General features: G+C 30.3%; 4 protein-coding genes across 12 annotated transcripts in view; 3 read left to right on the forward strand and 1 right to left on the reverse strand.

Annotated features, from left to right (window-relative positions):
* Positions 1 to 180: 180 nt before the first annotated feature.
* LOC139108492 (very long chain fatty acid elongase 7) lies at positions 181 to 3,558 on the forward strand. Its single transcript, XM_070666850.1, has 5 exons — positions 181 to 1,270; positions 1,402 to 1,592; positions 1,901 to 1,981; positions 2,114 to 2,297; positions 2,389 to 3,558. The coding sequence occupies exons 1-5, from the start codon at positions 1,210 to 1,212 to the stop codon at positions 2,730 to 2,732; spliced, it is 861 nt and encodes a 286-aa protein (XP_070522951.1). The 5' UTR covers positions 181 to 1,209; the 3' UTR covers positions 2,733 to 3,558.
* Positions 3,559 to 6,202: 2,644 nt separating this feature from the next.
* On the forward strand, positions 6,203 to 8,582 carry Bond (james bond). Its single transcript, XM_070666856.1, has 7 exons — positions 6,203 to 6,375; positions 6,501 to 6,616; positions 6,693 to 6,883; positions 6,957 to 7,055; positions 7,157 to 7,213; positions 7,499 to 7,741; positions 7,824 to 8,582. The coding sequence occupies exons 2-7, from the start codon at positions 6,556 to 6,558 to the stop codon at positions 7,980 to 7,982; spliced, it is 810 nt and encodes a 269-aa protein (XP_070522957.1). The 5' UTR covers positions 6,203 to 6,375; positions 6,501 to 6,555; the 3' UTR covers positions 7,983 to 8,582.
* Positions 8,583 to 8,801: 219 nt separating this feature from the next.
* LOC139108493 (very long chain fatty acid elongase AAEL008004-like) lies at positions 8,802 to 11,350 on the forward strand. Of its 4 annotated transcripts, none has more exons than XM_070666853.1 (7): positions 8,802 to 9,066; positions 9,432 to 9,536; positions 9,647 to 9,840; positions 9,933 to 10,028; positions 10,115 to 10,171; positions 10,326 to 10,568; positions 11,022 to 11,350. In XM_070666853.1, the coding sequence occupies exons 2-7, from the start codon at positions 9,476 to 9,478 to the stop codon at positions 11,178 to 11,180; spliced, it is 810 nt and encodes a 269-aa protein (XP_070522954.1). In that variant the 5' UTR covers positions 8,802 to 9,066; positions 9,432 to 9,475; the 3' UTR covers positions 11,181 to 11,350. The 4 variants fall into 4 exon arrangements, with proteins under 4 accessions (XP_070522954.1, XP_070522953.1, XP_070522955.1 ...); XM_070666852.1 differs by having other exon boundaries at positions 8,802 to 9,036; XM_070666854.1 differs by having other exon boundaries at positions 8,802 to 9,036; positions 9,460 to 9,536.
* Positions 11,327 to 23,332, reverse strand: part of Sit (stuck in traffic) — an 85,347-nt gene continuing 73,341 nt past the window's right edge. For all 6 annotated transcript variants that reach the window (XM_070666841.1, XM_070666842.1, XM_070666845.1 and 3 more), the window contains 5 exons: positions 15,721 to 15,828; positions 15,016 to 15,287; positions 14,589 to 14,772; positions 14,330 to 14,451; positions 11,327 to 14,255 (listed from right to left, as the gene is read on the reverse strand). In XM_070666841.1, coding sequence (XP_070522942.1) covers positions 13,995 to 14,255; positions 14,330 to 14,451; positions 14,589 to 14,772; positions 15,016 to 15,287; positions 15,721 to 15,828 — 947 coding nt within the window. In that variant the 3' untranslated portion in view covers positions 11,327 to 13,994. The remainder of the gene's footprint in view (positions 14,256 to 14,329; positions 14,452 to 14,588; positions 14,773 to 15,015; positions 15,288 to 15,720; positions 15,829 to 23,332) is intronic.

Raw genomic sequence — 23,332 nt, forward strand, 5'->3', positions numbered from 1 at the left:
TTTATGTTTTCTTAAATGTCGGTCGTGATTGTTGCAATGCTTTATATTCGTATTCTTAACAATACCTTACGCGTCTGAGCACGGTAGGCGCAATTACGTCGCAATTAACCGCAATTATTCGCGAGAAAGTTAAAACTGAAGAATTGTGTTGCCGGCAAATTAAGGGTCTGAAAAATTTTTGAAAATAAACTATGTCGACCACTGCTCACCGGAAGAGACAAATACCTTACTTAAAGAATAACTTTTTTTTCTTTCTCTTTCACTTTCTGTCATATCACAACATCTGGCTGGAACATCGGAGCCACAATAATTTTAAGCACGAAGAAAAAGTCATTATCGATGTTACATACTAATACAAATAAAAATATATCTAATTGCAACGCGAACATATTGCAATAATTTTGTATTCTATTTTATGAATTTTTTTTTGGATAATACAATGGCTGGGCGTTTCTCGTTTTAATTAAATAATTTACATAAATAAGAAACGTATTTGAAAAATAATAATGGACGTCATACATCGATGATATATTATTTGTTCTGGTATGTAACCCTATATTGCGTCAATGAACTGGTTAAATTCGTCGAAGAGCAAAGATCAAATATTTGATAAATATTGAGAGGTCGAAATTTAAATGAATTTCCAATTTCAAATTCGGAATTCTTTTATAATATAATCGCCTATAAATATTCAATGTTTCTTTCATAATCGTAATGGTGGGCCAAGTTTCCTAAAAGGTCAGGTTCTTTAGAAGGGGTAAACATCAGTGCAATACTTGGAAGATGCCGCGCTTATTACACAAGCTTGCTATAATTACAATACAATGAGATGTTAACATTATGATGAAGTGGAAAGGGAAAACGCATTGTCGCAGTTGGTTTGGGAGCTTCATGGTGACTAGTCGCGTTGAAAAGAATAATTGAAAAGAGTGGCGAGTAAAGATATCCCCATAAGTTACAAATAAAACTATAAGTTTCATGTTACACAGTTCAAACTTGAAAAGAACCAGGAATAAGTGCTTTAAAGGAGCTGAAAGAAAAAAAAGAAAAAGAAGCCGTGCTTTTAAAGTGATACTTATTGACAATAAAGAAGAAAATTTGATCGATCAACGTTCTCTTATTTTATTCATGTAAATATCGCGATATTCGCATGACGATTTCCTCGAATTTGCATAAAAAAAATAACACCAGAGTTTATTCGATATCAAAATGACTGCAATATTAAAGGAATCCATAGCGTGGTATAAGTACATTAATGAAGATCTAGCGGGTAAATATTTTATTTTATTATTTGCATTAAATTTTAAATTTGTAAGATTTTAATTAAAATACGTTCCACGCAATATTAACGATTTAATAAATTTTTTTAAATGTATTGATTTATTGATTTCTTATTACAAGATCCACGTACCAAAGATTATTTTCTGATCGGTTCACCATGGCCTGGTCTAACTTTGATTGGACTGTATTTATATTTTATATGTAATCTTGGACCAAAATTAATGGAAAAGAGAAAGCCTTTCGAATTGAACAGGGTATTGCAAGTATATAATGTCGTACAAATTCTATTAAATGGATATTTATTTTACAAAGTAAGTCATATTTTTTAAAAATAATTACTTAAAATAAATTCTCTATTTGTTCTGCAAAAATTGGAAACATAAAATATTTTCTACTATTTACTAAATGTAATATTTTATATTTAAAAAATGTAATATTATATATTAAAAAAATTATTTTTATAAAATTATATAATATAAGAACACCGAGAAATATTTATTTGAATAAAAATTATTATAACAAATTTTGCAAATTTTTTAATATTAAATAGCAAGTGCATACGATAATCAAACATTTTCAATTCTTACTGTATTAAAAAATATATTACTTTGTATTTCAGGCATTAACAGAAGGTTGGTTAAGAGAATTTAATGTTTTCTGCGAGCCTATCAATTATTCAAACTCACCAAAGGCCTTACGGGTAATTGTAAAAAAAAGTTAATCAGTTACAATTTGACCATTACGTTAAAATAGAGTTATTTAACTTTAATATGTCATGTTTATACATGTATATGTATATGTATATATATATATATATTTGCCTGCTAAATAGATTACTAGGTTGATATGGTTGTATTTCGTAATCAAATTACTGGATTTGATGGACACGATCTTTTTTATACTCCGAAAAAAACAATCACAAGTGACGTTTCTTCACTTATATCATCACGTTGGCATTTTAATGGGAGCTTGGGGTGCTGTCAAATATCTGCCTGGTGGTCACGTTACTTTTCTAGGTACGTTCTCTAATTATGTGAAAATCGAAATTGCAAAAATTAATGTTTAATTCGTTCTTATCTACAACTATTTATTAACATTATATTTCAGGATTACTTAATACGTTTGTTCACACAATAATGTACACGCATTACCTATTAACGTCCATGAAAATAAAAACAAGCGTGTGGAAAAAATATATTACTCAATTGCAGTTAGTGCAATTTTTCATACTCACTTTACATTATTTGCAACTAGCTTGGGTGGAAGACTGCGGCTTCCCGTTATGGCCGGCATATATAATGGTGCCGCAGAATTTATTTATGATCGTATTATTTGGAGATTTTTACTACAAAACGTATATCAAGGAAAAGTCAAACAATACGACAAAAACAGAGACAAAGATAAACGGTATATCTACGGAAATGCCGAATGGAAAGTTAAAAGAACAGTAAATTTCACGCGTGACATTTTGTACCTCTAATACCTGATTATTATTTTATTTAATTTTGCTTTCGGCATTAATTGAAATTTTTCTTAACATTTGAGAATCAAAATCACTTCATTGTAACAGTATCACACATAAATAATTTCGTAAAATAATTTTTATATAACATAGATGACAAATATGTAGTATATGCAGTTATAAGAAACTTACTATCTTTTATGTTTTAAGATAAACTTATTTTTTAGTCAACAATAGTAGTTTCACAGTGTAGTTTTTTCACCAATATGCTCTATATTCGTCCAACTATTTTTTTATAATAAAAACAATATTAGAAGGTTTTTATGATATTATGTTTGGAATGTCATATAATTAACGTCATGTTAAAGTTTATTAAAATTTTGCATTAAAATTAATATATAAAATATATAATTTTGGATTTTATTTTAAATTAAAAATTAAATTAATTTTTAATGTATATTATAAAAACGTTTATCAAATTCATATACATACTTATACACAACCCCGTGAACACGCACGCATGCACACACATGAAAAATATATAAAAGACTTCTAATATTGATATTATAATAATATAATTAATAAATCTCATTACTATTAAAGTTATTTATACACATAGTCGATAATAATCTCAACACAATATCCGTTTTCTTTATTTTAAGTATATTTAATTCAAAATAAATTTTAATTATATTATAGATGTAACGTATTATAAATACGGATATTTATATTAAAACATAACATAATCTGTATTTTGCCTACATAAAACTTAAAATCTTAAAGTGGATTATAATAAATTGTATTTAACGTTTAAATGTTAACTATATTTTTCATTACAGATTTAATGTTAACGCTACGTCAATTTTATAAATGACATATCTTCGTCAAGAGGCACGGTAGTGCCTCGCACCAAAGTATAGATGCAGCGAAGTACTACCGAGACTCTTTTACGCAAGATTTTGCTTAAGAAAATCTGTAGCTTATCGGAATTTATTAACGGTTGAACCGATCGTTTTGCAAGTAGGTTCATGGTATACAGCTTGGGGCCAATTTATCAAAAATTGTTTTCTACAATAGTAATGATATGAAGAAACTGTGTCAATTAAGACTGCTTTGCGCCGATACAAAAAAAATTAAAAAATAAAGTAGACATTATACATATATTAAATACATTTTAATACAAGTAAATACTTTTTTAGAAATTAAAAAAAAACTTGACGCTACTGGTTTGTACCTATAACCAGTTCAATAAATAGGTTTGTTAATTTTCTTATTTTTTATCTTGTGTTTACTCAGCTCGTTGTATAAAACAGCAGCGCCAAGTTTTTTTATTTCTAAAAAAATATTCACTGGTATTAAGATGTGTTTACGTCTGCTTTATTTTTCTATTTATTTCTAATATTGGCTTACAGTAATCTTGATTGAAAGAGTTTTTTCATAAAATTAATTTTGTAGAAAACATCTTCTAAAGGTTAATATAAACGTTCTAATAAATGTTAAAATTTGATAGAAAAAAAGGACAACAAAAGATGTAAAACCGATATATATTTTAATTTTTAATTTAATGAAATTTTAGGAAAGAGAATATTTAGTTAAAAAAAAATATATATAAAAAAATAACATTGTATTGTTGGATATACATATATGGAAGTGTATTCTGCATAGAAGGAATTTCCTGTATGCTTTAAGTCATCCTCAATTCAAAGAGTATTCTTCTGACCTACCCAGGTGACCGCGATTATCTCACACTACCGTACCTTTCATTTTGCTCTTTTTCGTCGAATATATCAGGTTAAATAATAAGTATTGGCCATGACCGTGGCGTGCAAGTAAACGGATGAACGACCTACTTTTTGAGAATACGTTCGAAATGGGGACGAGGGGAAAAGAAGACGTACAGAAGAGAATGAACGGAACATGTACTACAGCATCTCTTTTATTATGGAGGCACCGTCAAAGAGGTGCCGTTATATTTTATCTTTAGCCATTCCCAAAGCAATTAAAGTGTTTTTCGATAGCACTACTGTTACGTGTACGAAATACGAAATAGTATTTCTTAGAAGGCGTATTTAAAATATTAATATTTTAAATAATAGATTTTTAAGTCCTTTGTATTTAAAAGTATTTAAATACTTCTATTATTTTATTTTTTTCGTTCGACTTTATCGTTGTATATTATTTTCTTAATTATTTCTTTAATTTTTAAAAAATAAAAAACCGCAGATATTTATTCAGTGCATGGCTATTTGAGTTTGCGTTGGCTTCGATGCATTAATCAACTAAAGTCCTGTCAATAGAATCCCGGTCGGTTAACCCACTGCAAACAAATAACTCGACTGCGAGTCGTTAACTTACTTTTTAAGCTAAAATAGAAAGCTACTCGTCTAGGTTATTTTTGTTCATAACATTGAGTATTTATTCCTCCTATGGCCCGGTTGCGATTAATCAGTCATAATTATTTTACATTCCGATGATGTCGATTTAGCACGCATTTATAATGTATTAAATTATTATGTTGATTACATGTACCGTTTTATTAACAAATTTTATCAGATTGTTAATATCAAAAATTGGTATCATATATTTAAATATTTTATACATATATTTTTTTAACTTTACGTAAAAAATATATATGTATAAAATACACTTAATAACACGCGACAATTACACAATTGCGAATAATTTATAATGTTATTCATATCATTATTCACACTTTTCGTTTCTTTACAAAATCCCTTGCTTATTCCGGTTAAATATACAATGTCAAACATTTGGATGGGTGCGCACGCAGTTCGAAAGTCTTTAAAATTGTGTAATATTAAAATATTAAAAAAATGTATTTTTAATTCTTAAATTATACATTATTGTGTAAATTATTATTTGGTTTTTGATTATCGTTTTATTATTCATTATAATTATTAATTTGTCATTAAATCGAACATTTTCTGCGCATATCGATTCCAAATTTTTTTAACTAAAAAACCAGTTGATTTTTATAGTCGAAACCAGTCGATCCGATATCGACATTACTTTCCGGTCCATCTAGTATAAAAATTTTAATTTTAATGTTATAGTGAAGTTTTAGGTTGTTGCTTAACAGCCGAACGTAATTGCGGTCATTTCCGAATTCTTTGAACGTACTCCTTTTCTTCAGTGTTTCTTTTTTACTACTACTACTCTCTCCCTCTCTTTCTTTTTCTTTTTTACCACTCTGAAGTAGATTCTTAATTTCTCTTCTGCATTTTTTTTGTCGTTATTCATATATTCATATTGTTTCTAATCCAGTTTTATCAATTGACTAAAAAAATAGTTTTTATGCACTGACATAACTGGTTTTTTAAAACTGGAATTATACCTTCCCTCTTTAATTACCTAAAGAAAAGTGAGTAGTGGGGATTACAGAAAACACATTTGATAGTCTTCTTGGTTGCGTTTAACCGACGTGCATGATCAGTTTCTGGTAAGACGCGTCTCTCTTCTCATCGATCAGATTTGTGAAGCAAGTAAAATTTGTATTTTGCAGCTGTTTTCGTTCTTTTAAAGTGTGTTTTGCAAATAGTCATGATTATCAAGATTCTAAGTTTGTGATAGCATCTAAATTACATAAAGTTTTATTTTAAAAACGTAGAAAGGTAAGCATACTGTGAGAAATTACCATTTTAATTGTTATTTTTCTTAATAATATTTAAATTGATAACATTTGTATTGACTGTAAATTTATTTATGCAATTGTTGAAATATTCATGTAATATTTCAGATTTTCTTCGAGAAGTCAAGACCCACTTTAATTTTTTTTTTTTTTAATACCAAATATGGCCAGTCTTATACGACTTGTTGTTAGCAATTATAATGAAGTTCTACAAAATGTTAGAGGTAAGATTTTATTAATTAATAACATTAAATCTATCATAATAGTTATTTTATTTTACAAATTTAAATTTGGTGATAGATCCAATGGTAGATACTTGGTTTCTAATGGAATCTCCGGGTCCTGTATTAAGTATCATCGGCGCATATTTAATATTTGTATTAAAAATTGGCCCAAAAGTAATGGAAAAAAGACCAGCCTATCAGTTAAATACAATTATGATTTTATATAATGCATTTCAAGTACTCTTTAGTATTTGGCTAACAACTTTGGTAAGTTAATTTTTCTATGAATTGTACTTTTAACGCATAAAAAATTTCTGTACAAGATATCCGTTTATTTTAGATATTACACGTTGATATTAGACATTTGTTTTCTACTCACGGATGTAATCCTGAAAATCGTTTGTCATCTAATTTGCAAAATACAAAGCATGCACAAGCGGTAAATATGTTTTCCATAATTTTTAATAATATTAAGTTTAATTAATTTGATAGTTCTTAAAACACAAAAAGAAAATATAAAAATATATATTAAATATGTAGATGTCACGAGGTGCTTGGTGGTATTTTTTCGCAAAAATTATCGAGCTTCTTGACACGGTAAGCAAATATTTAAATACATTAATTTATTAGTCAATGATTAACGTATTTGAGCCAAAAATGATTGAGAAAGTTTCAAGAAAATACAAAAGCATATTTCATGCTTCCGTTATCATTTGTACATAGAACAATTGTTTCGATTACACAACCAATGCTGTTACATTCAAGCATTTTGAAATAATGAATTAAACGTTTGGCCAACTCGGTCATCGTTTTGTCAATCGATCCCATTAACAAATTGGCCGAGCACGAGCGATATAATATTTTAGTACTTTGGTTTTTCAGATATTTTTTGTTTTAAGAAAGAAGCAAAATCAGATCACGTTCCTTCATGTTTATCATCATACTATTACGGCTATTTTCTCGTGGTGCTATTTAAAGTTCCTACCTGGAGAACAAGGTGTTATCATAGGTTTTTTAAACTCCACGGTCCACGTTATTATGTATAGTTACTATCTTATAGCAGCTCTTGGACCTAAGTATAGGAAATACCTATGGTGGAAAAAATACATGACTTCGATTCAGCTGGTAATTAATTTTGATATGACCATCAAAGCGAATTACAAAAATTTTAATAAATTACTAAATAAAATTCTTTTTCAAATTTTAGGTGCAGTTTGGTTTAATGTTAATTTACTTAGTGCTAACGTTAATCATAGATTGTCGAACACCGAAAGCTTTAACTTATTTTTTCACCATAGTCGTGATAATTTTCATGTATTTATTCAATGACTTTTATCGTCAAACATATAAAAAGAAAATGTCATAATAAATTACATCTTACATTTCGCAAGATATCACTGAACAGACAAAAAAAATAATGTAAATCTATTTTATGCAATATTTGGCCAGTAAGCTGTTGGTATAGGTGAACGGTGTAAAGAAGCGTTTAGTATTGTACACATATGTATGTATAAGTGAGTGCTAGTCTCATAACAATTTCAATTCCGATCGGCTTCTTTAATTTTTCCGTCGTTTAAGATTTATTAATTTATTAGTATATTATTACGAGTAATATATTAATATATTATTCGTAATATAAAAGTGAATATAAAATAAAAAATAGCATTTGTATTTGTGTCATGAGAATTAAATTAGCATTTTTCTATTTCTTAATAGACTAATTAATTAACACGAACGTATTTCACATTGCGCTTTGCATATTATCTGGTATATAATTTAAACGTCATTATTTACGAATAAATGAAGAATCATGTAGTGTCATTAAAATAGAAGTATATACCAGTAATTATGTAGAAAACGTGTAATCTCATATGTGGTTTTTTATTTTCGCTCTCTGTTTGACGTTAATGTATTCAATGCACTGTATTTTTTATTTTAAAATAAAAATCACAATTTATCAGGAGAATTAACATATTTTCTACGAATCCTCAAAAGTATAATTTTCTCGTTGTGCCTTAAGTTTTATTGCCGTTAGTTTAACGCACGAAGTTTTTAAGAAAACTTATTTTATGTAAAAAAAATGTCTCGTAATTCGATACGAATTAGTAATTCGATACGAATACGATCTAACTTCAACGCTTAGCTCAGCACTGTATTGTATATCTGCTTACTAAGTCAATCGTTGCTAAAACTTACTGGAGAGAACAGTCTCTTCATTTATTCTGCAGTTAAAATATATCGCGCGTAGTTTAGTGCCAAATTGTAAAGTGAATTACACAATTGGATTATATTTGCATAATGTGGTAGAACTAATGAAGTCATCAAGTGTTTTTAATTAAAAAAAAAACTAGTTGATCCTGATTATTCAACTCATTATCATTTTTAAAAGAAATCGAACACTTGCGACAACAAGAAGTGTAGTACGTGTGCATCGCATAAAATCTTCTGACGTGCTTATTTTATAAATCTGCTAAATTTTAATATTAATAAATTCTTTGTCGTTATTTAGCTGTATTTATTAGCATTTTAATTTTTTACTTTTATTTTTCTTTCTTTACTTTTTTTTTCTTTTTTTAATTACACACGTACAAAGAGTGATGGTAAATTTAATTTTTTGAACCTCGAGCTTCAAACTTTTTTTTACGTCAAATTGTCAAATAGTTACTATTAAGTGAAATATTAATCTTAGTAAAATTTTAAGATTAGGCAACGGTTTTTAGAGATACAAGGGAATGAAAGTCATGGATTATGAGAAACCATCACTTTCATCCCTTCATAATTATTTAATGCGATAAAAAAAATTGATATATTTCAGATTATCTAAGAAATATTGTTTTATGTAGAAACTGTATTGTTAGCATGGCTGGTCTTTTGCAATTTATCATTGACAATTATAACGAAGTCCTAAAAGATATCCGAAGTGAGTTTAAAAAATAAGACAAGATATTTATTATAAATGTAATAGACAAAAAACTATATTGTTATTTAAAAATGTGCCAAGAGTAAATAACTTCTATTCTCTTTTTACAGGAAATGCAGTGGTCGACACGTGGTTTTTAATGCCATCTCCAGGCCCTATAATATGTATTGTTGGTACATATTTAATATTCGTCTTAAAAATTGGACCAAAATTAATGGAAAAAAGACCACCGTTTCAGTTGAATACCGTTATAATTTTATATAATGCGTTTCAAGTGCTCTTCAGTGTTTGGTTGATACATTTAGTAAGTAATTTTTTGTAATACATACATTTATTTAACTAATGTTTAATATTATATAGTAAATCAAATAATAAATGTGCACTTGTGAATTTTAGATATTAAAAATCGACATTAAACATGTGTTCTTTGCTCATGGATTTGGCGATCAGAATCATTCTACATCTCCAAAAGATATAAATAAAGAAATTGTAGTAAGTATATTTTTATAATTTTTAATAATGTTTAACAATAGTAAATACTATATTTTTCACTGTGTTAAACATATTACAACACACAGATGTTACGAGCCGCTTGGTGGTATTTTTTTGCCAAAGTCATCGAGCTTTTGGACACGGTAATAAAATATTTATAATAAAAAAATTAATAATTAATAATTAAAATGTTAAAAATATTTTAGTGCCTAGAAAAATATTCGTAGATTATTTGCAATATCTGAAATAAATGAACAAAATTATTTTTAATGTAACTTTAACGTTCTGTTTTTCAAGGTATTCTTTGTTTTAAGAAAGAAACAAAATCAAATTACATTTCTTCACGTTTATCACCATACTATCATGGCTTTCTTCACGTGGTGCTATTTAAAATTCCTACCTGGCGAACAAGGTGTAATCATAGGTCTATTTAATTCTATGGTCCACGTCATTATGTACAGCTACTATCTTATCGCAGCTCTTGGTCCTAAATATAAGAAATATCTTTGGTGGAAGAGATATATGACTTCGATTCAACTGGTAATTAATTTTTATATAAATATTTTATCGTAATATTTTCTGCAAACGTAAGATTTTATTTGTTTAAGATTAACGAAAAAAGAAAAAAAAAAAAAGAAAAAAAAAAGAGAGAGAGAGAGAGAGAGAGAGAGAGAGAGGGAAAAAGCGACTTTGTTACTTTTAATACATTGTTCTCCAATTTCATCGCAGTATGATTTCCGTTTCAACCTGAGCTCAACGAAACTTATACCAGTCTGCACGTCACTATAAGCTATAAATTTTGTTGAGCACAGGTTAGAGCGGAAATCATGCTGCGATGACAATAAAGAATATAATAAATTAAAAGTAACAAAGACGGTTCTTCCTCCTGTTTTCCCTGTTAATCTTAAACATTATTGTATATCTGTTTCATTTTAATTCTTTTCAAATGTTAACTAAGTCCAATTATTAATTAAAATTCTCTTTAAATTTTAGATGCAGTTTGGCATAATATTAATTTACTTAACGTTAACGTTAATAATGGATTGCCGAACACCAAAAGGTTTAACTTATTTTTTCACCATAATCGGAGTAACCTTCATGTATTTATTTAGCAGTTTTTATCGTCAAACATATAAAAAGAAAACAGCTTAGTTTTAATTAAAAATTACTTTATAACGTTATACGCCAATTTTCATGATATACTTAAAACTCATAATAATGTAAATTATGCTTATTCTTTTTTCATATAAACAAATATAAAAATTTATAATTATTAGGAGATACAATAAATACATATATTAATATATTAATTATACTTTTATTCTACAATAAATTGTACGCTTAATACATTATATAAAATTGCGGTCGACATAATTAGTTTATTTAAATATGATCGATACTTTAACAATAACTAATAGTTATAAACTGCGATTCTTTAAAATTAAATAATTTCAAAATTTAAAAAAACACAGCTATTAATTAATAGTTATTTACATTAAAAATCCCATTTTAACATTTCCAAAATACGAATTGTATACCAAATCCAATTTTAATACCCCAAGATATATTAAAATTATTATTAAAATATAAAGTAAAACAAAAAAAGAAAGAGAAAAAAGAATAAGATCAGAAAACAAATCGTATAATATTTTGTGAGGCACTCAGTAATTGGCGCAAATTAACGAGCAAACTTAAAATTATTTTCTTTGGATTCAATTAATCATTATTTCGAATATCAATGTTACAGCATGCATCCAAAATTGATTTTTTTTTACTTTCGATTAATTATTATCTTTTTATTTTTGTATTATCTGCATATTAAAACTAATGTTCAACTTTTATATAAAAAAATTTTTATCACAAATTATATAAAAAAAAACTTATTTAATAGACTAAAGCATTATATGTAACTAATTATATTATATATTTTTGAAAAAGTGTTAATCTAAAGGTTTAAGTAAAAAATTTTGTAATAAATGTTTAAAACAATTAGTAACACATACACGCATTCACACACGTTTTCCTATAAAGAATGATTTAGATTAAAATCTGAATATTAACAATTTTAAAGTGAACATAGAAAATAAACATATATTTTTTGAGCTAGAAAAATTTCAATTATTTAAAAATATAAATATTAATTGAGCCACTAGAAACCACCGACTTTTGGATAGTATACTCCCTTGAGCTTACTTAAATAATCGTTAATCTTACAAGAATTAAATGTTACATCTTATTCCTTATTCAGAAAACAGCAAAAAATATTATCATAGAACTATTTCTATGTTTTATAATTACGTTCAATTAATTGACATATTTAATATTTATGAATATTGTTAATATCACGTACCTATATATCAATAATCTTATTCAAAATGACAATTATAAACTCTTTGTCGACATCTACAAATATTTTACATACAGATTTGATTATTACCTTGTTCTTCGAACACATTTGACATGCAACTTGAAAAATTATTGGTAACTATAAAACGCACAGTTTTAAATCAACGCATATATCCATTTAAGTACACATCATATTTTTGATAAAATTATTGTCAAGAGAATTATAAATATTTTTCTCTTGATTGCCTTTCATCGATCAAGAACTTTCTAAAAAAAAAATTAAAATCTCTAAAATAAAATAGAGTATAGAATTAAGAAGTATCTGCAATAAACTTCATCATCGTATTGATCATCGCACATAAATTATTGAGTAATTCTTAAGTAATGTAATTAATTGATAAATTTTAATTAACATTTTTATATTTCTTATACTGACGTTATTAATTGGTATTACTATTAAATGAGAACGTTAAACAAAGATAGATGTATCGTGCAAAATGACAAGTAAGATGAATTTTACACGAGCGTAAATTTTAAAAACGCACTTTTATTATAATTAACCTGATTAAATTTTTCATTAGGAGGTTATTTTATACGTTAAAAAGCTACTAAAAAATTGTAACCCATTATTTATTAATATCCTAATATCATGGTCTTATCATGATTGATCACAAAATATGTCACGTCATAGTCGTCATAGTTTCAAGTCATAAGAACACGAAATTATTAATAATTTGCTATCACAGTGATTTACACATTTTTATTCGCACGACCCTCGTGATAATTTAACTTGCGCTTATATCATTACAATGAAATCTGCATAGTTCTATAAGCAACTATTTTTATCAATTAATATAATTATTGTAAAGTTTATAATCGATCACAATAGTGATCGATCTTTTAGAAATAGACATTATGACAGTTGTGACGTTTTAAGTGAACACTTTTTAATGCATAATAATATGCGTTATCTGCATTTTATAAAAAATGCGACATTTAATTAATTTTTTTTTTTTAATCCATGAAACTTCTCATAATTGACACTCCACTAACATTACTTTACGCAATATATATGTATATGTGAAAAACAAAATAGAGATTCACTTTTAATGTAAAAAAATTAAAAAAAAATTCTGACCGCGAATAAACTTTATCCTGCAGACTACATTTCACATAAAAAGTTATTAATGCATAAATATTATAAATAGAAAGACAAAACATAATTAATATTTTTTTCTTGAATTTAATATTATTTCTTCATTTAAATTACGCATATAGAACGTGATAATTCAAATATTTCTATTACGTATCTTCGATGACTTAGCGTTTTAACATAACTTCGTTGCCATGCAGAAAGAAATGGATTGCGCTTTTATTGATTGTTATAAAGGCTTAAAAATACAACCGTGATTTAGTCAGATGTGTTCAGTTTGCGCAAATAAATGGTCGTCATTGCGTTTTACTGTACAATGTCTTCTGCAGACATTGAACGTGCCTACCGTCAAGCGTTCTGCTACGTAACACGTTGGCTAGATTAACGGGAGAGAGACTGCGATTTAAGTGAAATGGTAGTGACCGTCTCATTGCGATCGCATCGTCTCTTTCCCCGGCTGTACCCGTTTAGTCGCTTTTCCCTTTTCCGTTCGGTATCTTATAACTGCTTACTTTCTCCGCGTTGCCGTTCGCTTTGGTCGAGTTCTGAATCGACGGAACCACTACGCCGTTTTCCTTCTTAGGAGCGTAAGCATTATTGTAAAAGTCCGAAAATAGAAAATAGAAGAACATCGCGTTTGGCAGCACCAAAACGACCGACCATTTCGGATAGTCACAATCGTTGAACAACAGTAGGCAGCTGTGCAGAAAGGCCAAGCAGAATTGGGTCTTAAACAAAAATGGCATTAATGATTTTTTAAATCTCAGAAACTTCGGGCGCTAATTTATTTCAATCTTTATACCATTTGCAGGTTGGTAATGTATCTCTTCCACCAGAGATACCGTTGATGCTGATGCTGAGGTAACAACGCTGCTAAGAGATAATAACTGTACATAATAATATGTACAAAGCTATTCATAATCCCTAGAAAGAAGACACGTGTCTAATTAGCACATTTCTATTTTAAATCGTAGACGTATGGCACTATCAAAAAAAAAAAAGGGGGGAAAAAATAACTCAGAAGTAAAATACACACTACGTTGCAATTGATTTTAACGCACCTACAAAGATTCCGTGACCACCAGGATAATACTTTGTTGCACCCCACGATACCATCGGCATCACCGTGTGATGGTACATGTGAAGAAATGTGATTTGCTTTTCCTTCTTACGCAATACGAAGAACACTGTGTCAAGAAGCTCTGTCAGTTTCGCCAGAAAATAAATATAAACGCCTCTTGCAACCTATAACAAATATCGCGCAACCGTTCAACGATATAATTACATGAGATTTTATTTTTCTTTACTGCCTAAAAAAATATAATTATATGTATATTACAAGCGAGAAGATAATGAAGCAGCTTATAAATTTTACATAGAGTAAAACAGATGTCGAAAATCAATTGTAACTAATAGTGAACTTTGTAAAGAAAAAAAAAGCAAAAAAAAAAAACTAAGCAACACGTTTAGTAAACAGTATTTACATACTCTTAAAGCGTAAGGATCATATGAAAAATCCACCGGTTCGCACGTTAAACTGTAATTATGAAGAAATATGGCCTCCATGCCTTCATTAAATAACCAGGTGCTAAGAAGAATTTGTAGAAAATTATAGACGACTAGAATGTTTTTTAATTTGTACGGCTTTCGATGTTCCATGTTTTTCGGACCCCATGACAATACGAAATAGAGATAGCCGATTAGAAGACTGAGGCCGGGTACAGGTGACGATATGAGAAACCAATCCCTCGTTCGAGGATCTAAAAATAATGTTGTACATAATAAAGCGGTTAAGGAACTGGATGCATAATTAATTAGTATTTTCTATATTTATCTACTCCAGTACCTAATTTTAGCATTAACATAAATATAATATGCGTTGAATAAAATTTTAAAGCTTAATCGCAAAAAGAAATATATATGTAAAGCTTCTTTTTTTTTTTTTTTCAATACATGTTTAAAATTATTTACGGCTAGCTACAAAAGTGATACAAGATTAATAAGTGAAAGTGTATGAAATTATCGTCGAAAGTTAGGAAATTAAAGGATGATAAAGTAAGAGAAATCATAATTACAATGTGAATAAAATGAAAAAATAATATATAAAATTAAAATAATTCTATATCGCTTTACACAATTCTAATCCCTCAATAACTCAAAACCTTTCTCGAGTGCAATTTCTTATAAGCTTACCGGATAAATCGTGGAAAATAAATTGCCAGTATCGCACTACAGAGTTGTTGTAGATGTTAGACATTCTGTCGACTGTTAACGGCGCGGTGATGTTCATCGGAAGATCAACTAAAAACACCATTTCACACATTTTCTTAATTTCACTTTGAAGATATTACGTTCTCCAAATTTCGTGATAAATTTAATTAAATATACTTTTAATTGTTTTAAAGTCTAATACACTTATACACTATGAAAAGGAACTGTAACGTAATTTATGTATAACAAAGTAATACAATACACTTATTGTATTACTTTGTAATACATAAATGTGACTCATATAAATTATTAGCATAATATAAATAAGTAGTATAAGACTAAGTAGTTTAAAAGTCTGAACTTTAATTTTAAAAAGCTAAATATAATAAATATAAATCAACTCGTGTGCGCCTGCTGCTCGAGAGAAGTTTAATGTCGCGCGTCGTACCGTTCAAACTGCTATGTTTTATTATAAACCGCATATTTGTGGTACTTTTATTCGCAAATAAAACGTCAGATACGTCATAAAAAGGAATTCTTGCTTTTACATCGTCGTTAAACTCGCGGAGGCCCTAATTGGGTTAACGTGGCATATCCTTGCGCAAGATGCGCGATTTACCGATTGCTGAAATCTGCATCCTTTCGATAAATCCACATATGAACCGGTTCACACGCGTCTAGATCAGATTCGATTAGAAACGACGGAAAATGTAACACAACAACCCACTCATTTTCGCAGCCTCTAATGACAGAGCGCATTGCTCAATGACAATGTAACAGCATTAAAAAATTCGTGTAATCACGTATGTATAACATAACAGACATCTTTTTTCTTTACTGTATTGAGATTGTGATTGACGGATTTATCTAATTGTCTAGCAATCAGTTCACGTGCCGTCAATCGATGTTCTTTCACAAACGAGACAAGTTTCTTTAAAAAAAAAAAAAACTTCTTAGAAAGATATCTGTCAATAAGTCAATGAGTGTGCGAGTGTAATCACATCAACCTTCATTAAAAAAAATATATATATAAATTCTCTCAGAATTAGAAATTTTTTTTTTATATTAAATTTTGCTAAATATTATTAAGAATAAATTCATAATATTTTATCATTAAACTGCAAACAGCTTGCTATTCTATATCATTAAAAATGACAGACGATGATATTTCTACATATCTTTACAATTGTATCATTACAGTGCAACTATTTTAATAACACCTTAATGATACTCCACACTATTATAATCGGATTTCCGTCAGTGCCGACACACTTTCATACTTGCAGTCGAACGTGCCTTCTGATTATTAGTACTATTAGAACCATTATCTGCCTCGTATAACAGAGAATCGCGACCACTGTAACCACTACTTTCCGCGACGAAATCAAGTGGAAGCACTGCCGATGCGAATGCCGAACGACTGACTGCACGCCGGACTTTTCACTGGGAAGTGAGAGCGAAGGCCGAAAAAAAGAAAAAAAAGAAGAAAAAAAAAAAAAAAGACCAATGTAATTATCGCTGCGTTTCGATGGTGAATAGCTAGCTACCTGGCGATTCTATTTCAATATGAACAATGTTGCCCATTAGAAAACTCTCCCTTAGATATCTAAACGCAATAGATTTCTCGACGGCGGCAGACCGAACTTTTCCTTTCTTCGATCTCCAGCCACGGTTTTCTTCACGATCTAATCGCGACTTATGGAAATCACAGACTCATAAAACTTTACCTTGTTTCTGTTTCGCAAAACCAAACATTATATCAATTGTATAATGGCTCCCGGGAGATCGACTGTTCTTACGTAATGTTTCTCGTTTTAGGACATAGACATATAATCGGCCTCAGCGTTATCATCAGACTTACGTGGTCTCTACAATTTGTCTTCACAACCTTAAACCTTCTTTCGACTCTCATATTTATCTCGATTTAATTAACGTGCTCTTTCCTTCTTTCCTACCTTATAATTTGTATAATTGCCGTATCAACTGCGAAATGTGTGAACAATTTTCGCGAACGCTCGTCCTTAAGATCGTTCCACACAAATAATATTTACCATAAAAAAGTACAATTATGTTACGCAATGAGTAATTATACAAAATTAAAGCTGCGGAAAAAGCTTTTACCTTCTGTCATTATATTCATGTTGCAAGTCGTCTCCTTCAAATATTGCGTCTCTTTCCCACTTTTACGGGAAAACTAACAAATCGTTTTTCGCATACGCGAAGAAAAGTCGGCGCGTTTTGCAATATACATTTTAGATGTCCATTATCAGTATCTCGCACTCCGTTGACACGTGAATCATTGACTCTCGTCAGGTTTTACATAAGAAAAACCGCTAACGCCGTTCCTCCGCCGATACCTTTTGTCTTTCGCGATACATGACCTACTCCGCTGAGACCAACAATTGCTTCAGGACCATGCAAATGACCACTAATAAATTCACTTTGCGAAACCCGCCGTCGTCGCGGCGATTTGTCCTTTTAACGGCAATTGCGAAGTACCGTCCACTCGTTTAGAGTATTCGTGTCCGTATTGGTACACGCGTCCATCACACACGTTCCCGACATCCCGTGTCGCGCTCATCACACGCACGTTTCTATCGTCCATCAAGGGTCCGACCACAGTTTCACCTGTTATTGCAACACGCATTTCCTTCGCTATTACCTTTCCCGCGCGTTGCCGGCAATGCCACAGATTTATCCCTTTCTGCCTCATTCGTACGTTACGACGCTTCGCGATGAATAATAGAAATGCTATCGCTCGTCTTTCTCCTCGCTTTCTTCCACGCTGTCGCGATTCATTAGTCCTTATATAATTTGCATAATTGAACGTTACACGTTCCGAGATTACGCCTTGTCTCGGTATTTAATTTTGCTTTTTTTTTTTTTTTTATTCTGCCCGCGATGACGATCGAACTAGAGTTGGAATATTAATTAATGTATTACGTTGTCATTATTCACGGAGATTTGTCCAGCCCGCTATTTGTTCCATCGATCAACGGAATAAGAAATTATTTACGTTACGAAAATTTCACGATAAATATTTTGCTAATTCTTCGTGTTAATTTTTCAGCGACAAAAATAAAATTTTATTCGAGTGCGCAGGTGTAAATTATATTAGTGCGCGTGAATAAATTATACGAGTCACAGTATCAATGAGCAATTATGCGTTCATGGTCTCTTACTAACGGATCGTGTTACTAACGTTGTTCACGGTCATTGGCAACAGGTTATCTTACGTTAAATACAGCTGTATGAATGTTTATGCGCTATTACATGTAAAATTATTAAATTTAACATAATTTAATACAAATACAATATTAACTAATTATATAAATAAACGGGTACACGGTTTTCAGAATTATTTGGGATAAAATTGACAGAAACCAAGAAGCCGCAAAAATAAGTAAATACAGTGAACAAAAATTAATTAATTGCTTGATCGATTTCATCGAGTTACGCTAAAGTTACGTTGAGATAATTTTGTCGTTAGAAAAAGTAAATTGGCTTGCATATTTAATCACCGATTTAATTCAATTTGTGAAATTATAACGTTATTGCGAAATGCCAAAAAAAAAAAGTGTTAAAAGGTATAAACTTCAATTTCACCAGCTTCAATTTCTAATCATCTTCTATACAAGAAGAGCTTGTTAGAATTTACGAATGTGTGTCACTAGGAGCCTTGCCGGCTCCTCTTCCTGTCCGGTGCGTTTCTATGCCACATTGATCCGGAGGGCTCGAATACCGGTTCGCCAAGTAAGTCATGCACCTTTCGCTAATAGAACGCGTTTGCTCTGTCTGCCGCGACATGAGTTTATTGACCAGCGATGTACTCAGGGACGGTCTGTGGAATCCACTTGCAACAGCAGGAAATCGCGCAATATTCCATCTTCCGATAATAATCGCGCGATCTCGATCTTAGTAACCATCAGCTGATTGCAGGCACATATATTAACTTTATGAAAAGGAACAGTAACAAAGAAAGAGCTTATGCTTTATAGTTTTGAATTTTGCAGTATCACACTGCCGTTGCGAAGTAACGCTTGAGTAATTCGCGATTGGTGAGTCAACGGCCACGAAAGAAATGCACCGATTCCGTTCAACGCACGGCTACAGATTAATTTAAATACACAGATCATTTTCATTTTAATTCTTTCCACTCGAGATATCAAGCAGCAATTATTCAATCAGTCGTAGTAATTAAATTTAACCCAGTTTAACCCAGTTCAAACCTAACTAGTATTTCTAAATCGCGCACCGAGCGCTATTAAGTTAAGAATAACTCTTTTATTATGCAAAGACTATAAGTGCGTTGGCTTAAAATAATTTTAGAATTAAGATCTGCATATATATGTTGTTCGCGCTCTCACGTGTCTAAATTTTACGTGACCTTTCTGCAGGATTTTCCATGTGCTTAAGCTCGTTTACTTTACGCAAACTCTTTCGACAGCATCCCATTGTACCGCTTATTTTTAACGTTTTATTATTAGCTGCTTCTCTCTCCCTCTCTTTCTCTTTCTCTATGCGTGCTAACATCTTTCGATAAAGGTGTTTAAACGCGCGATTTCATCGCCACTCACACACCGAAATTTCATGTGGAAATGCGTATATAGCGATATTGCGTTATCCTGCAATTTCACGGCCGTAAAGTCGACCGTCGTCAATTTTAGAGAATACACCATGCACGCTGCCACAGTTCATCTCGAAAAAAAAAAAAAAGTAAGTTAGAATAAAAAAGTAGTTACATGATTTATCGTTAATTACAGTGCTCATTGTGCAATATCGTTTCCAAGGTTTACGAGACGCTTAAACGGCATTTATTCCCGCACTGTAATTGGTCTTTAATAATCAGAGATAAAAAAAAAACGCACGTTATAAAAAAATCTATCGAAAATTATCGAGAACTTCGACATTGCAATAAAGAAAAACTCGTTTCAAATGTGTAATTGCAGTTGTCAAGCATGCAAAAGTCGCCGATATCGACCTTATTTTTGTGACAGCGCGACTACCAAATTATAGATCTTTCGAAGTCAGGAAACAGTGAATAGAAAGGCGCAATAGTTCACACGGTGCAGTTTTATCGCGAAAGAAAGATAATAAACAACGTAGTCAATAAAATGCAATCGATAAAAATGTTGATTCCTGATGATACGATTTAACAACAAATTATATAAAAACAACTAAAGATTATTTCCATAATTCTTAAAAATAAAATATACCAGTGATAATTTGTACGTTTCAACTAATACAAGCAATGTCAAGTATCAATTCCTGATAAGTGAAAAAACGACAGAGAAATTGGTTGCACAACGAAGTCGTATTCACATAGTTGGAGTTGCATTTGCTGTTTTAAACGTCCTAAAATTCTGCTTACGCACTTTCTAGTGCGTCTAATCGTCTGAGATGCAGAGAAAATTTTTTTGATTGTAAAAAATGTTTTTACTACATATAAATTACAACTATACGGAAACGAAACAAATGTGAATAATTTTTTTTTTTTTTTAAGTAATACGCAATAATATGAGGTGAAACAAACATTATTTTGATTTTTTTTAACCCTGTACCTAACCTTGTAGCGAATAAATTAAAATGTATTAAAATAAAGACGTAACAAAATACTTTATCATACAATATGGTGCGAACGTAATATATCTGCGTTTATAATAATGTATAAAACTAGGAAATATTTACTTTACAGAAAACGTCTATATCATGCTACCAGAAATAATGTCACGCCCCATGTATTTCAAAGAGCTGATCGTTACTTCGAATTTTCAAGAACAGCGAATGATCGTTTTGCTAATACGAATTCTTACGTACAGCTCTCGCGATATCAACCTTGCAACCGCGTACTTTCAGGATCACTTATCCTGTCTTACCAGTTAAGTCGACCAACGTAACAACATGTCATTGATTTCCTGCTACGCTTTCTTCCCGTTGGCCATTTCACCGTCAATATATGCATATGTACGTAAATACATACATAAACATATACATATATATGTGTATATATATATATATATTTTTTTATATATATTTGTATATATATACATGTATAAATATATAGTATAAGTATATAAATATATGTATATATACACACAATATATATTGTACGAAAGTTCACGTGCAATAAAGCAAATGCATATTCACGACATTCATGCATGCAATCGCGTGCGGAGAAATAGAACCATCCGTCTGTGTGCATGGCTAGACTATGTCTATTATCGAGGATTGTCACTGACAGTGAAACGAACCTGCGACTTCCCATATAGATACATGATAATTCATACTCGCTCTAAAATTGCATTCGTGCACAAAGAGAGCAAATAACGTTGTCTGTACGAATTAACTCGATAAGTTTACGTATTTTCATAGTTAAGACTTTTTTTTTTGCGAGAAACAGAAAACAGGGTTTTTCTTGCAATCGTAACAATGACGCAAATAGGACGATCAATTTAATGATTAGCTTCAAAGGTATTTATACGATTCAATATTCTTTCCGCCGCGATGCAGACAGAAAAATTAAATAAATTATTTCTTTTAATCTCCGCCTTGTGTATAATTATGAAAATTGACGTACGCATGCACCTGAAGATAATTCAAGGTTTTTCGCAATAATCAATTTCCCATTTTTCTTCGAGAATATTTTATTCCTCGGTATAACCTCTTAACGAAAGTAAAAGCAACTTATTCTGCACGCCAACTTTACCAACTTACACCTTGTAACAGTTAATACAAGCATAGGTGTGAAATGTGAGAATATAACAAAGTTAACGAAGCAAAGCGGCTCGTATAATGGGATCCGCGAAGTTCAGAAAAACAATAGAAACTGTATAATATAAGTCACGACTTGGCAAGACGTGAAGTAATAATAATTATTTGTTGATTTAAAAACATGATTGGTCATTTACTCATTCTGGATCCTTAGTAATTAAATTGAAACCGAATTAGCGTTGCAATTTATTATTATTTGCGATGCACTGTAATATCTACAGCATGATCAAAGGATATTACTTCCGTGACTTATGCATATCTCGCTACTAATCGTACTTCCAACGGGCGCGTAATTTGCGCGAAAAGAAAAGTTGACGTTGCGTGAGTAAAGTATACCCTGATAAAAGAATCGATTTTATCGAAAAAAATAATAACAGGATAGCAATATTGTATAACTTTGTTCCGTCTTACAATCCGTTCATTCTCGGAGAAGAGAGTTGTTTGTAAGAGTAATATGTTTAATATCAGAGTTGCGGCGTGGAAGCACTGGCGTAATGTGAGACATTTTGTTCTCTTTAGTACTTTCACCGGCAGCTGCATAAGAAGAGATTTGCATTCCACGCCACAAAAACCAATACATTCAAATACCTACGATATTATTTTAATCGATTTCTGTGAAGTTGAAGTTATACTACAAAGTAGCAAAAACGTTCAAAAGTAAAGTTTCAGTTGATTTTCTATTCGCACAACTCGCGTTACTTGTAATTTAAAAAAAAAAAGAAAAAAAAAACTTAACATGAGATACGAAAATAATATATTGTATTGTAGTAATTAAAAATACACCGTAGTATTTTATTGTTCTCATTTCGTAAAGAGTCTTAAA

This window comes from Cardiocondyla obscurior, linkage group LG15 (genome assembly GCF_019399895.1).
Source record: "Cardiocondyla obscurior isolate alpha-2009 linkage group LG15, Cobs3.1, whole genome shotgun sequence".
Lineage (NCBI taxonomy): Eukaryota > Metazoa > Arthropoda > Insecta > Hymenoptera > Formicidae > Cardiocondyla > Cardiocondyla obscurior.

Bases quoted from the DNA above. Each gene is read 5' to 3' on its own strand.
- LOC139108492 (XM_070666850.1), top strand. From the start codon at position 1,210: ATGACTGCAATATTAAAGGAATCCATAGCGTGGTATAAGTACATTAAT. The intron at 1,982-2,113 runs GTAATTGTAAAA...CCTGCTAAATAG, and splicing joins ACTCACCAAAGGCCTTACGG to ATTACTAGGTTGATATGGTT. The intron at 2,298-2,388 runs GTACGTTCTCTA...ATTATATTTCAG, and splicing joins TGGTCACGTTACTTTTCTAG to GATTACTTAATACGTTTGTT.
- Bond (XM_070666856.1), top strand. From the start codon at position 6,556: ATGGCCAGTCTTATACGACTTGTTGTTAGCAATTATAATGAAGTTCTA. The intron at 6,617-6,692 runs GTAAGATTTTAT...ATTTGGTGATAG, and splicing joins AGTTCTACAAAATGTTAGAG to ATCCAATGGTAGATACTTGG. The intron at 7,056-7,156 runs GTAAATATGTTT...TTAAATATGTAG, and splicing joins ATACAAAGCATGCACAAGCG to ATGTCACGAGGTGCTTGGTG.
- LOC139108493 (XM_070666853.1), top strand. From the start codon at position 9,476: ATGGCTGGTCTTTTGCAATTTATCATTGACAATTATAACGAAGTCCTA. The intron at 9,537-9,646 runs GTGAGTTTAAAA...CTCTTTTTACAG, and splicing joins AGTCCTAAAAGATATCCGAA to GAAATGCAGTGGTCGACACG. The intron at 10,569-11,021 runs GTAATTAATTTT...TTTAAATTTTAG, and splicing joins ATATGACTTCGATTCAACTG to ATGCAGTTTGGCATAATATT.